Source organism: Bombus pyrosoma, linkage group LG11 (genome assembly GCF_014825855.1).
Source record: "Bombus pyrosoma isolate SC7728 linkage group LG11, ASM1482585v1, whole genome shotgun sequence".
NCBI classification, from domain to species: Eukaryota; Metazoa; Arthropoda; class Insecta; order Hymenoptera; family Apidae; genus Bombus; species Bombus pyrosoma.
In genome coordinates, this window is record NC_057780.1 from 16125638 (window position 1) to 16139565 (window position 13928).

The 13928-nt window shown below is 36.5% G+C and overlaps 3 protein-coding genes and 1 long non-coding RNA gene across 6 annotated transcripts; 2 read left to right on the top strand and 2 right to left on the bottom strand.

The window, feature by feature from the left end:
- Window positions 1–17: 17 nt before the first annotated feature.
- LOC122572276 (UPF0598 protein CG30010) lies at window positions 18–1431 on the top strand. 2 transcript variants are annotated; one of them, XM_043737066.1, is made up of 4 exons: window positions 18–399; window positions 514–562; window positions 633–853; window positions 927–1431. In XM_043737066.1, the coding sequence occupies exons 1-4, from the start codon at window positions 337–339 to the stop codon at window positions 1164–1166; spliced, it is 573 nt and encodes a 190-aa protein (XP_043593001.1). In that variant the 5' UTR covers window positions 18–336; the 3' UTR covers window positions 1167–1431. The 2 variants fall into 2 exon arrangements, with proteins under 2 accessions (XP_043593001.1, XP_043592999.1); XM_043737064.1 differs by having other exon boundaries at window positions 22–404.
- LOC122572273 (angio-associated migratory cell protein) lies at window positions 1230–3823 on the bottom strand. 2 transcript variants are annotated; one of them, XM_043737062.1, is made up of 9 exons: window positions 3584–3823; window positions 3099–3247; window positions 2780–2941; window positions 2449–2705; window positions 2230–2374; window positions 1963–2162; window positions 1704–1901; window positions 1459–1640; window positions 1230–1368 (listed from the first exon to the last, which is right to left on the bottom strand). In XM_043737062.1, the coding sequence occupies exons 3-9, from the start codon at window positions 2937–2939 to the stop codon at window positions 1296–1298; spliced, it is 1215 nt and encodes a 404-aa protein (XP_043592997.1). In that variant the 5' UTR covers window positions 2940–2941; window positions 3099–3247; window positions 3584–3823; the 3' UTR covers window positions 1230–1295. The 2 variants fall into 2 exon arrangements, with proteins under 2 accessions (XP_043592997.1, XP_043592996.1); XM_043737061.1 differs by having other exon boundaries at window positions 2780–2987.
- A 184-nt stretch (window positions 3824–4007) lies between these two features.
- Window positions 4008–7698, top strand: LOC122572275 (putative glutathione-specific gamma-glutamylcyclotransferase 2). Its single transcript, XM_043737063.1, has 4 exons — window positions 4008–5124; window positions 6412–6447; window positions 6592–6854; window positions 6948–7698. Exons 1-4 carry the CDS (start codon window positions 4960–4962, stop codon window positions 7225–7227), a joined length of 744 nt encoding a protein of 247 aa, XP_043592998.1. The 5' UTR covers window positions 4008–4959; the 3' UTR covers window positions 7228–7698.
- Window positions 5394–6468, bottom strand: LOC122572277. The gene is made up of 3 exons (XR_006318429.1): window positions 6334–6468; window positions 5981–6205; window positions 5394–5869 (listed from the first exon to the last, which is right to left on the bottom strand). It is a non-coding gene; the product is annotated as an uncharacterized LOC122572277 (long non-coding RNA).
- Window positions 7699–13928: the final 6230 nt, after the last annotated feature.

The following is a 13928-nucleotide window of genomic DNA, read 5'->3' on the forward strand; positions in this document are numbered from 1 at the left end:
CACCAGTTCTCCGGTCAATTGAATCCTAACCCCGCCAAGTGTCAGAGTGAGAGGGAGAGCTAATTATTCAAATAAAAGAAAAGTTATTTAAATAAAAAAAGCTGTATCGTTTGTAATTAATTACAGTGTATGCCGCATGATAACATGAATTATACATGATACATTGTACGTGACGCAATTAAGACTCGTAGTGTACTGTAAATATTTTAAAGTGAGGTTATAATTTTGGAATTATGTATATATTGAATAAAATATTTCCATTTGATCGTTCACGAGTGTTCGCAATTAAAATTAAGTCAATTTACTCCCAGACATCTAAAAGGTATTGCGTAAAGTATGTGCAAGGACAATCGCCAGAACCTCGAGTTCGTGAATATTTTTATTACATCGATCATCAAGGCATGGTACAATTTGATTTTTAACTAAATTTATGTTCAGAAGTGTAGAAGTTTAGGAATAATCATATTAAAATTCTTTCTCCTAAATATTAAATTTGTATTTTATTTGCTATAGTTGTTCCTGGATGATACACGTATGAGAAACTTCACATCATGTTTTAAAGGTGTGCATGAGCAATGGAATAATTTATTATTTATGTTGATTTATATCTCATGGCAGCCGTATTATTTTAGATAAAAAGTTTTTAGCCTTTTTTTTCAAGCGCTTAAAAAAGAATGACACAGGTAGATACGTAGAACATTTTCCTTATGTTTCTCTTTGTGGTCCAGAGAGGAACTTTATAAGATGTGATGATTTGCCAATAGTTTTCACAAAAGTTCTTAAAATGTATAATAGCGCAACAAAGAAAACCGAAGACTGCTTTGGTTATGCTCACGCTGAAGAATTATTAATGGTATATTTAATTTTATTAGTAATTGAATAACTAGGCATTTAGTCTTCAATATTTAGTAATAAATTCATTATAGGTTCCATTTCAACCAGACAAAATATATATGGATATTCAATCAGGAAGGATATACCATCCTGCGCCTGAAAGGGCAGGAGGAATTGGTCTAGTGAGGTCCCAAATTGCAATTGAATTTAGCCCATTATTTAACTTTGAAGAAGGAGAAGAAAATGGTCCAACTCATATTTTTTGGGAAAATAGGAAATATACTTTAGATTGCAATTGGTATAAGGATAAAGTACCACAGGCTGTCAGATAAAAATAAATAAACTTTATTTTTAATTAAAAAAGAAAACTAAGGACGATATATGAACAACTTTCATAAAATGTACATATATATTTAGATAATAACAAAGATTTATAATTGTTCTCTATCTAATAAATTTTGTTAAGATAAAGATGAAATATCAAAGATTCTAGCTGTAGAATCATCAGATGTAGTCAGTGCTTTTTCTCCATTTCTAAAAGGTTGTTATTGTTACGTATATTTTTATTAAAGGGTTGACATAAAAAAAAAAAAAAAATAGATATCTATAGTTCTTTCAACTTACTCAGATATATATAAGTCAAGAATATCTGCCATGTGTCCAACGAATGAACGTAAATGTTGACCATTTTTTCCATCAAAACACCTCAGAATACCATCTAGTCCCGCCGAAAATAATAGAGTCGTATTCCCCTTCCATAGAAGTTTAGATATACCACTTTCTTGCTCTATCTTTTGTCTAAGCATCTAGGTAATAATACAAAGTTATTGACTTGAAATGGTAAAGTTGCAGTCAAATGGGGAAGGTACCTGTTTTGAGATATCCCAGATGAATATTTCTCCATTAACTGTACCAGTTGCAGCAACTTGAAATGCAGGATCTTTACAAAAAGCTGCTGTTTCTACCCAATTGCTATCCCTGTTTCCTTCACTACTTACAGCATTTTGATCATTATTCGTAACATTATTGTGCTCATCATTATTAAGATTTTGCAGGATGGAAATTATCTGAGATTTTTAAACAATATTACTTTCGACTGCTCGATAAGGAATCTTTTGAATACATTACCTTTCCTGTATTTGACGTGCTGATTATAGTTTTACCATCTACAGCTGCAGAAAGTATTAAATTGTTATCCCAATGACAATCAATGGTGGTTATAGTAGAAGAATGACCTAATGCAGAAGATATAGATGACAACACCGAACTTGTTTTTAGATCTAGTATTCTAATAACTCCATCTTCATAACCTACTGCTATACGCTTGCCTAAAATATTACATTTAGTTCAGTTATGCCTTTAATTGAAAAATGAGAAATACAAAGACATGAATACCATCTGGAAATATTGAACCAGTCTCTGCCCGACAACCGTATCCCTGGAAAACTTTACAATCTCCATCAGGTATTTTCCACATATATATTTCCCCATCAACAGATCCTGCTAATAAAATATTTGCAACTGTGTGCCACATCATCCACTGCGACAAAGAAAATATTTCACTTTACTGAAATCCATGACGTTATAACATTTAATTATGGAGAATAAACTAACAGTGGCATCTCCCATATTGTAATCCCAAACTTTAGTTTTGTCAGCTAATTTCCAAACTTGTATCATTCCACTCATATCTCCAGTGGCCAAATATGATTCATCGTGATTAAATGCTGAAAAGATAATACTATCTTTGTGACCTGTACAGTCCAGAATGATTTCTCCTGACGATGTATCCCAAATGTAAGCCTTATCTTCTTCTCCACCTGTAGTAGCTAGTTTCCCATTTTTATTCAAAGAACCACAAAAGACAGAACCTAATGTTTCCATAGAAAATCACAATCTATCATCAACACATAAATTTGATTGTAACAACAGAAATGTTCTTTACCAATTTGGTGACTACTAAAAACACAAATTGCATCTCCTTCCTCTGAAGGGTCCTCCTCCATCGCAACCTCTTCTTCAATGCCTCCTGCATCATATGCATCTATCACTTCTTCTACATCTCCTATGTATATCATATTTTCGTCATCTACTTGATTAGCCATGTCTGGAGAAGAGGGAGGAGTATCTGTATGCATGATTTACTCCGAAAACTTCATAAAGCGTGCAACATATACAGGTCACGTTTTAAGAGGATATAAATATATTTAATTACAAACCAATACATATTAAAGTAAATAAAATTTTAAGAATAATCGTATTACCTTATGTAGAAATTGTGCGTCCGGTTAAAATCTTTCACTTTATCTAAGTAATAAAATCAAAATTTCAGTCTTTCATTCGAAAAGGTGAAAATTCAAACGGCCGTCAACAATCGGAATTCGGAAGCACCAGCTGATTTGGAAATTGGATGCTACAAGAATCATAGGGATTTTTTGTTATTGGTAATATTTAAGATCTGTCTTATAACAGTAGCGACATCTTTAAAAAGAAGTTAAACTTGCATTTATCATGAGAAGGAAAACAGATTTTCTCCCAAAAGATAGATTTTATTTAAATTTGCAAATTTTACTATGCAATTTACTATGCAATTTAGTCATATGACTATAAATTCGTATTAAATGAGTGCTAATCAAATTTGGAATAAAAGACAAATATTAGAATTAAACGTATATATCGCATATACTTCATCGTTGATAATAACGAGGCGATAATATCGTATTTCTTTCATGAAATGAAATCAACTTACACTCGACCAACAAATAACGGTATAAAATGCTTTGTCTTTTCTCTATTAATACGTAATATCCATATGATGTTCACAGTAAAATATTGGAATTTCAGTATTTACGTAATTCTAAGCTAATCACAAAACTTGTAATTTGTCTGAGATAACTGATAACTACTAGATAAGTATACATTTTAAGTATCTATACAATTTAGATATATGCATGTAGCATGTACGGTTGATGTCATACGTCAATCCGCGCCTCGTGTTTCATCATCCATCTCATCTGTTTCTCCTACTTGCACCTCACGTTATATCTTTTTCTTTCTCACTAATAACGGTAGCCTATACTCCTCTCCGTCAGCATAATTCTATCTCCTTCTAGCAAGACTAGTAAGAGTATACGCCCGACGACCGGCAGTCTCGGTCAAGCATCCGTACGGTGTATACGTTGCATTCGGATCTTCCAAATTTGTCAATGTCTGTTGTTGGTTTAAACCGTGAAAGTTCCAATGAAACATTCGCAAAGATCGAGTCAAACAGTTCAAAGATTTCTATATATTCAACAGTCACAAAGATTAATCGCCAAATTGTCAATTTATATACGACCCTTCGAAGAAAGTATCGACCAAGTAAAATTTTGACGAAGATCCGACTAATTGGTCACAAAGGTAATTAACTAAAATCATTCACGATACTTTAGATAAAGATTTAGATATTTATTATTGAAAAATGGCACGGGTGGTATTGAAAAACCGACGCGTAAAAGACGAAAAAGAAAAGAGACATACGATGATTGACCAGATGAATAGGATAATAATCCTGTAAAATCACCAAGCGAAAGTGGGAGGCAACATGTGCATTAGAATGTTATAGTGGGAGTGAGTGTCTTGATAGCGAGCTTTGAAGTACATACCAGTCATTGGGGTAAAAGCACAGTGGAGCCACGTGCTGCGCTTGTCAAATCAATTATCTTTACGTTGTAATTTCGAATGATAAAGTAGAAAACGGACGACTAATGCTCTTCTTATCTCTGCGTTTTTCTCCTGCGATAATGTAAATTAAGTAAAATATGCGAATGTGAAGGCTTCGAACATTGAAGTTGCTTTAAACGTAAATCGTACCTGAAATTGACCAATTGTCCATTTAAATAGTTATATAGCAAATTGAGATGCATACATTGACGTAGAGAGTAAAAGATTTAAGGAATAACTGTGAAATATCTTCAGGAGATTATCTTGGAATAGAATCGAAATATTTACCGAAACAGGAACATACACAAACAAACTTCGCTGAGATATGCTTTGTTTGAACATAAAGATAGAATTAAACAACTCATTCGAAAAAGAAACTACGCTTGGCTAGAAACTTCCCCGTGTTTTTAATTACCGAATAAAATGGAAGCTAGGAACAACAATGGGAATTTTCTGTGGGTGTTCGGATACGGATCTTTGTGCTGGCATCCAGGTTTTAAATACAAAAGAAGCGCTGTGGGGCACATAAGGGGGTTCAATAGAAGATTTTGGCAAGGGAATACGACTCACCGTGGTACAATAGAGAAGGTAAGTTCCTGGCGAATGCATTCTCATTTCTTCATTTCTTTCTTTCTCCATGGTCAAACAAAGCGAATTTGCCAAATATCTATAGTTTCTCGGAAATGTCTACTGTTATTTTTGTTCTGCAAAAAGCATAAACACATTTCGGCTGGGAGTTTCACCATTTCAGTAACGTAAGAAGCAATGTTTACGGCTTATTAATACCATGTTGTGAAGCTTTTTCTACATATATGCGTAAAAATCATTCTACATGGTGAAATCACTGCAGACGTTCGCATTTAGAAATAAAATAATTATATTTAAATAATTTACCACGTTACATTCGGTCCTAAAATATGTTGACGTATGTCGCAGAGTTTCGAAATATTTTATTACGCGCTATAAGATGATGTTATAATAAACACGACATTTGTGAATAAATATTTACGTCGGACTGGCCGCATCATTTCAACTTTGAATCAAGTTGTCCGACAGATCGAGTTTTTCACACGATGTTCGTTTCACATGTTCTATTTATACCTTTAATTTTCTTGTTCATGAATTCAACACGTGAATTCTTTCACAAAGATCTGGCAGACTTCCACGTCGAATGACAAAGTTGCAGTTTCGTTTGATAATGAATGTGTTTACGATAATTAATGAACAGTATAATGTAAATATATAATCCAAAATATTTGACAAGGATTTTTTAAGAAAAATGGTTCTGTCCCTTTTTTCTTTTTTTTTTTTTCAGTCTTGTCCTTTCGATTACCTAATCAGAATTGAAATATAAAAAATATTCAATAGGCGGTAATTCTCTTAAATATCCGGTAGAGCATAATGTTTGTAGGAACGGTGCGAGTACGCTCCAGTAAGTACTTACGGATGCTTCCATTAAGACTGATGAAAATCGGGTACAGTTTCACCTGATGAGCTTGCCGTTCCAATTTCTCTAATTCATACAATATTATTTATATATTATAAATATATACAAGCGTTTTCTTCTGATATTTTCGACTTCTTACAGTCCATCGCATGTCCTTTACTATTATGGATATAGACAAGATTTATCAAACGAGAATTTCTCTTGATATCACGTTGCGGTTGCCTGTCGATTAATGTGAAACCAGTTACGACTTGTAGTAAGTGATATCTTTCGCGAGTACACGATTTCCTTCTTTGTTCGCGTTATGTGTTTGCGTCATTCCATCGTAAAATAGAAAAACTCTTACTTACTCATTGCTTCCTTTATTTCGTTGTAATCGAAGTTATCAGTTGTTTGTTTAGTCATTCGTTAACCTATTTTTGTTGCAGCCTGGACGAGTAGCGACGCTGGTCGAGGAAAAAGAGGTAAGTAAATATTACTTGCTCCTAAAACATCCTTCATTAAGTTATTTAACGTACACACCATACGATACCATTTCATTTTCATTGTTTCTTATAATTATGTGATTTCGTCTTACGACAAACTACGTGAATTCTGTTTACTCACAGGGCGTTGTTTACGGCCGGGCTTTCCAAGTCCAAGACACCTCGGCATTTCCTTACTTGGATAATCGCGAGTGTATTTTGGGAGGTTATATGACGACGATTGCCACGTTTTATAGTCGTGAAGAAAACAGGAGCTTTCCAGTCATTATTTACATCGCCACTAACAAGAATAAACATTGGCTCGGTGAGGCGCCGCTTCAGGATATCGCTAAGCAAATTTCTGAATGTTCCGGCCCGAATGGACATAACGTCGAGTATCTTTTACGGTTCGTTTCACCATAAATGACATCATTCGGTTGTAATTTTTAAATGATTAATTTATATTCTTCTTGAAATTTTATTCCATATGTCACGTACAGATTAGCAGAGTTTATGCATCGTTATCTACCAGAAGCCCAAGACGAGCATTTGTTTACATTGGAATTATTAGTACGTTCGAGGATAAAGGAAACGAATATGTGTCTGGATACGTTAATGGGCAAGCGAGACTTTAATATCGACCTGGAGGACGTCGAGATCGATGCCAAGGATGAGGACAGTGACTTAGTCACCAATAACGCAATCAATAATCTCAGGAAAAATTCCTTCCAATTGACTCTTCATGTACCTGATAAGACTTTGCGTTGTCTCAAAATGTAGACTGCATTTCCTATTTATATCAATAATTATCGAATGCTTGGACCGAGATGCAGAGAATTTATGTAATTAATGATAATAAGATAATATTCTTCGTAGATAATTTATATAAAAACATTCGTATCTTTCGAGAACATATGTATATTGAATAATCATTGTTCTTGAATAGCTTGACTGTGATACGAATAGTTTAAGCATAATGCAAGTCATATGCTGGCAGCTTAGTATTGTAAAATATATTTGCAAGTACGAATATTACACTTTTATTTTTAAATATGCTGGAAACTATTTAGGATTATATTATTTCGAAAGTAATTGTGCCTTAATCGTAAGAAACGCGAACATAGGGCAAATGTCGCTTTCCACAATTTTCTTAATTATAAGTTAATGACAAATTTTGTATCCGAAAGGATGAAACGATGATTTATGAAAGAGATAATGTTTAAATATATTACCGGATATTTCTTTTTCCAAGTACGTGGTTCCTTGCATTTCTTAAACTTAATTATGCCGTATATTCATATTCGGGAAAGCATTCGAACAGTAATCATGCAGTGCTACCATCTGGAAAAATAAAATTGTGCTTCAGTCGATAAAGTAGAAACGATATATCATTCAAAGGTACAAGAAGGAAAATCAACAAATGGTATGTCACGATCTACAATTATGTCCTGTTGGTAACAACCGCATATAAAATTTCTTCTTCATCGACTTTCGACAAAAATCATTAATTTCTACTCATAGTTATTCCAGAAATTAGAAATTTGAATTTCTTCAAATTACACGATGCTATATGATAATTCCATATACCTAATTTTTGGAACAGAAACAAACATCGCATTCTTTTAAATTGTAATACTTTTCAATTAATATTTACTGGCCTGTATCGTTCTAAAAATGTCATGACATATTTAAAAGAATTGGTATAATATACATATACGATAGAAATGAAATATTTCTGATATAGAACGCTGGTTGAACCTCCAATTACCACCATATTATTTTACATGATTCTGCTTTTAGATAATTTTAAATAATTTCTATATAATAATCTAAAGAATATTTTACGTTACGTTTCAGCCCCAATTCTACATCCGATTAAACTAAAGCAATACACAGTACACTCAGCTTGTACGCAGCTTTTTCACAAATGTTCTTTATGCCGTCTTTAAAAATATGTTTGTTCCTTCAACACACATGTAATGTATAATAAGATGTCGCAACTATGATTTCTTATTGATTACGATTAATCGCGAGAGCGCAAACCGAAGAAAACATCGGCACACGTGATTTTCATAATTTTCGGTAAAAATACGAGGAAAAGGGAGCATGGAATTCCTGGTTACGCCGTGACGGCGTGGTGGGCCTCGAAGATCTTCGTTATTATTTCAGCGAAACGAAGCGTGCACGGGTGCACGCTCGAGTTGGCTCCTGTACGAGTTGTTAACTTCTTCGTGCGGATTCTGTCCAATTTATTACACAGACATATTCGTCGTTTCTTTTTCGAAATAAGTAGCCCGAAAATCATCTGGCGATCTCGCAAATAATTAATCAAATGAAGAACACCGAACCGTGGAAACGTTATATCTCCTCAATTTAAAACTTCCTAATACCAACATACTTGTATAAGTGCCTATAATGCATATACGTTTCTATCGGTAAATCTTTCACGATCGCCATCCAAGATCATCGACGATCGAAGTATGTTTCATTTCAACAAACTCACGAACCTCGAACGATCGACCTGCGAATATGACGAGACAGTGGTAGTAATCGCAGTAATCGACGTCGGTCCGTCAAAAAGCAGGTCCATCGAGTTTACAATTTAACGAGAATCACTTGGAACTCTAAAGACACCGCTACCGACCTAACCACGTACGATGATATTTTTACGCGGTTCGCAGAGTTCCTGGTTTTCTGGACAACCCGACAGTGCACGTAGGGAGAAAGACTGGAGAAGCTGCTTACGGAACGTACGTAAACGAACGTTCGTCACGCATCGTGACGATAAAGCCAGCCAGGTATCTCGGGGATAACGTTACTCCTGGCTACGTATATGCTGTCCTGTAATTCCATTAATGTACTTTCTGGACAACTTCAAAAGTCTTCTTGTCCTTTTCTACCGCACACTTCGAAACCCATGAATTCTATTACAAACTCTGAAACTCTAAAATGGCCATGTAATGGTAAACGACGAACTAGAAAGATTTTCATCGGGACAGGTATTCTGTTCGCTGTGTATATTCAATGGCAGCGTTCCGCTATTTTATTTTAGCATCTGTACTATTCTCGTGTATCGATTTAATGCGACAATATATTCTAGCGAATTACAAATTTTCCTAGGCTGCACAAAAGGTTTCCATAAGCCATAAGCAAGCTTGGCAAATGGTTTCCATAAGCTCGCCTTGGCGCGGAAAAGTCGAATACGGTTATATTGCTCGTCACGGTTATTAAACGCGTGTTTCTTTTCTTTTCTATCGTGCACGACAGATATTCGGAGCGTGCATCGATTTCATCCACCCACCACCAGCAATTTCCATACGATGCAATCCGCATAAACCTGCTACGTTTCAAGCTGAAACAAATAAAATACGCGAGATTGGAAAGTTGTTGGGCTATACGTGACGAAATATTCCCAATGTCATAGGGCGATCATTTCTATGCAGTATTACAATTGAACAGTGATATTGTTTCCTTAGTTGTTCATGGTCGTTGGATTTCCGCAACGATAAAATAGACGCTTAACTCGCTTGGTGGCACGTTTTCCCGCGCGTTTTTCTGAAAACTAGCTGCCATTAAAAAGAAGAGAAAAAAGTGACGAGGCCGCGGGCCGGTTTAAAAGGCGTAAAGCGCGACACGTTTTGTTAGCGGTATGACGATTTCCGTCACGTTATTGTGTCAAGTACTCGCGACTAAAAAGTTACCGCCGCCGCGTCATTTCTTCTTCCCAACAGTGTACTACCACGCCTGATTTGCAATACGAATTAACAATTTCTACCACGCCGAAATCACATGTTTCGCTCAGGATACCACGGGAGTATTTTTATTATTCGAAGCGTATAACGGCAAATATTAAAAAATAATAAATTGTAAGACAACATTGGACTCCAATGGACCGTTTATCTTATCGATGGTTACCGGGTGACCACCTTGGTAACAGTTGATAGCGACGTATTGTAACAAGGCTTCGTTTATTTCAACAAACCATTCGCATTGGTTGTTTCGTCGTGAGCAAAACGTGCAGAATATATCGTCGAAACGTGTAGAGGATATTAGTAAATAGTATTTGCTCATTCTGTATATAACAGTAAGATGGAGAAACAAGCGTGAGATTTTTATAATTTCGACGTAACATTCGGCTGAAATGGTAGAGGTAAAAAGAAATTATGTTTGTGATAAACCAATGGTAGTGGTAGACTACAACGGAGGAAAATGTGCTGTAGGTTTATCAGATCGAACGATAGCATATTCTACGCCACATAGAGGACCGTCAACTGGTATATAAAATTAGCTTTAGAGTTATTGTTAAATGCATCAATTTCAAACGCGATGATACTCCACAAACAAGCTACAAAAACAAAAATCAGGGTATCAGATTTTAGAATGGCACTCGCAACGCACCTTACACAGTGCCATTCACCAGAGCCGTCAAATATACTTATTCGACAAAGATCGCGACACGAAATGGAGAAGACAGAAGGGCAAGCGTACCTGGCACGAAAATTTTCCAGAGAGTGCTATAAAAAAATATTAAAGAGTTAGGATCGAAAATTGCTAAGAATCGGACCAAAAAGGTGACCACCTATCGTCCAGATTGTATCGATGAGCCACGTTTATGTTCAAAGTGTTTTAACACAGTGCACCGTTAGATGCAAGATTTCTTCTCATTTTCTTTTTTATTGATGTTCTAATAAAAATGTTTAATTGTTCAACGGGATACTTTTCATTTCTAAATGTTTTCTATTTAGCGGTTATATTAAAAATGCCCTAACTGTGAATTTTCATTCAATTTTTACAATTGCAAGAAGTTGAAGCGCTCCGGTCACCACTGACCACCGTGGAGTCACAGGAGAAACGGCGGCCGGTTATATACGACGAACGTGGTAGTCAAAGTGTTAACGAATTTAGAAATTTTCAATCTTACCAACAGGATTCTTCGAAAAGCACGGCAAACATTTTAGTCGCCAGTTTCCTCGAATGCGACGAACTTTTCCGTCTTAATACTTTACCGACCGATAGCCGATTAATCGGGTTTTTGTCGCCGACGTTTACCGATCGATAGCCTACTAATCGGCTTTTCGTTGCCAACAATATTTTTCATTATTTTAGCAACAATTCGTTATTCAGTACTAAGGTACCTTGTTCAGTTGCGTCAGTCGCGTTGCTTCGCAAGCTGCCACAGTTTTATACCAATTTGAAAAGCATAGCGTTCGCGATGAACGAAAAGAATGGTATTGGAGAATCTAAACGGAAACAGAGCCGGCGCCAGGGAGAATCTGCGCCGGAATTACCGGTCGGACGCGTGCAACGTGTTAATTTAAGCGACCAGCTGAAAGTGTCGGATGAAAGAAGACAATACGTGTTGGATAGATGAAAATGAAAGAAAGCCAGCTGTAGAAAAGAAAATCTCACGGACGAATGAAAGTTAGTTGGCCGGTTGCTGTGTTACGGCGCAACGATTTAAACGTCACGGCTCTCGTTACACATCGATTATCCATAAGTAATGAAATTATGCTCCCTTATCGTTACGTAACCCACGAAACAGTGAAACTACAAATCAATTATTCATCGTATCGTGGAACAAGAGCGGGCCGTTTTTACCGACCGTGAGACCGGTGGCTGGCAATAAGGCGGCAGCCAGCCTCCTTTTGCGATCCGCTCGTTTTATCAAGTAAAATCCTTTCTCTTCTGGCACATGGAACAGACGCGTTAGCTGGCGCATCCTCTTAATCGCAATCGAATCCACGCGTTACGTTCGATCGCACGTACGTATCTCGATTCTTTTCAACGACTCTATTGAAATCGGAATACGGCCAAGGCTGTACACAGCTGATTGAAAACGCACGATTTCTAAGACGGTGTGAAAACTTAATCAGAACGATCACCTCGACACGCAACAACGCCTCGTATCTCCATTGTTGTGCCGGGCGTTTATTTTCTTCCGCTTTTGTTGATCGTCAGAGGCTATCGTGGGTGAAAAATCGTCGCGGTACGCTCTTTTAAATTAAACATTAAACAGGTGAAATGAAATATTTTGTCATTAGCCGATATCGGCTAATTTCTTTATCATTATTGTTGTAATCGTAATTGTCCAATTATTGGTATACGGTATCGTGATATCGTGACGGCTACGAATAATAAGATCGCGATGGTGTTGTCGCAGAATGGTAATACTAGAAAGGGAGAAAAATCCGTATAATGAGATTTCATCCGAGATGGCGAACAATTTTTATTACAGACTCGAATTATCGAATTATATAGAGGGAGCAATCGTTTAATTAAACGCATCTGGCTTGTCATTGAATTACTTTATCGGCGATGTTGTTGCCGAGAAGTGTTGCTATCTCGGAATAATGACGTTACGTTGCCAAGGCGCATCAAATTTCTCCGGCAATGCGTAATTTAGGCGTAACAACCGGGCAGATGCGGATCACAATCATATGGTACGATGAACGCCGTGATATTTCGTCCATTATTGCCTTGTCTCTTTGTTTCTTCGTAGAAAAACCCACTTTCACCATACGCATTTCCCTGCGTTCAGCGTGTCGCTTGTCTCCTTCTTTTAAATAGAACATTATTATCAAGGGGCGTGATGCGTGTCGTTTGCACTGTCAAAGCCGGAGCAAACATAGCGGACCACTTGGATGAGATTAAAAAGGCGCTCGGCTAATTCGTATTCGGCCCGAGTTTCTAAATATTGCGGATTATTCAATCGTGAGAACTTGCGGGTTACATCGGCCGCTAATTGCAAGTAAACGCGTTCGAAATGAAGGCTTAATTAAAGGGGATTCCTAATGAAGAACGCGGTAGAAAAAAAATGAGAAACACCTTGACATGTACCAAACGGCTGCATAAAATTAGATTATATAGCTGAAACTGTCTCATTAACATCGTTAATTCCGCGCGCCGTTGATCATTTTAGCCGCGTTCTTCGGTCGCGGCGCATTAATTAAGCGTATTCACGGATTTATTAGTTTTAGTGGGTCGTGGCGTATGAACGTGCTCCAACAATGGGTATACGTTTTCACGCGTATCTGCATCATCAACTCGCACGGGCCAGCAGAAAGCGACAAATCCTTCAGACAATCCTGTTTTCTCTATTTTTCATAACCTTTCGAATATTGCTCCAGGCAAATTACAATAACCATTGTATTTTTCAGGTGAAACAAATTTCTCGCATTTCCAACCATATCTTCGCTTATTTATCTAAACTGCGCAGATGTCACGTACATTGGCTCGTGAAAATATTCGAACGCATACTATAAAATATTACTTGCACCCGTACGCTCTATCATATATGTGTTATATGTATAAAACATTTTGAAATTTCAGCGCTCTAATGAGACACGACTGTCACGAATGTAAAATTATACTCCTGTATTGTCGTTACACGTTGTTAGAAGCTTCATACAACATAATACATTCGTACAAAGTTCCTGCAAGTGTTCACTACTTTCGTCGGCTACTGTGTATAAAAATCAGCC

What these genes read in the sequence shown, in the direction of transcription:
- LOC122572276 (XM_043737064.1), top strand. Translation starts at nt 234, where the DNA reads ATGTATATATTGAATAAAATATTTCCATTTGATCGTTCACGAGTGTTC. An exon ending in ACATCGATCATCAAGGCATG is followed by an intron (nt 405 to 513) that starts GTACAATTTGAT and finishes TATTTGCTATAG; the next exon opens with TTGTTCCTGGATGATACACG. An exon ending in CTTCACATCATGTTTTAAAG is followed by an intron (nt 563 to 632) that starts GTGTGCATGAGC and finishes GTATTATTTTAG; the next exon opens with ATAAAAAGTTTTTAGCCTTT.
- LOC122572273 (XM_043737061.1), bottom strand. Translation starts at nt 2,972, where the DNA reads ATGCATACAGATACTCCTCCCTCTTCTCCAGACATGGCTAATCAAGTA. An exon ending in TGGTTCAATATTTCCAGATG is followed by an intron (nt 2,163 to 2,229) that starts GTATTCATGTCT and finishes GTAATATTTTAG; the next exon opens with GCAAGCGTATAGCAGTAGGT. An exon ending in CTTGACTTATATATATCTGA is followed by an intron (nt 1,369 to 1,458) that starts GTAAGTTGAAAG and finishes ACAACCTTTTAG; the next exon opens with AAATGGAGAAAAAGCACTGA.
- LOC122572275 (XM_043737063.1), top strand. Translation starts at nt 4,960, where the DNA reads ATGGAAGCTAGGAACAACAATGGGAATTTTCTGTGGGTGTTCGGATAC. An exon ending in CGCTGGTCGAGGAAAAAGAG is followed by an intron (nt 6,448 to 6,591) that starts GTAAGTAAATAT and finishes GTTTACTCACAG; the next exon opens with GGCGTTGTTTACGGCCGGGC. An exon ending in AACGTCGAGTATCTTTTACG is followed by an intron (nt 6,855 to 6,947) that starts GTTCGTTTCACC and finishes TGTCACGTACAG; the next exon opens with ATTAGCAGAGTTTATGCATC.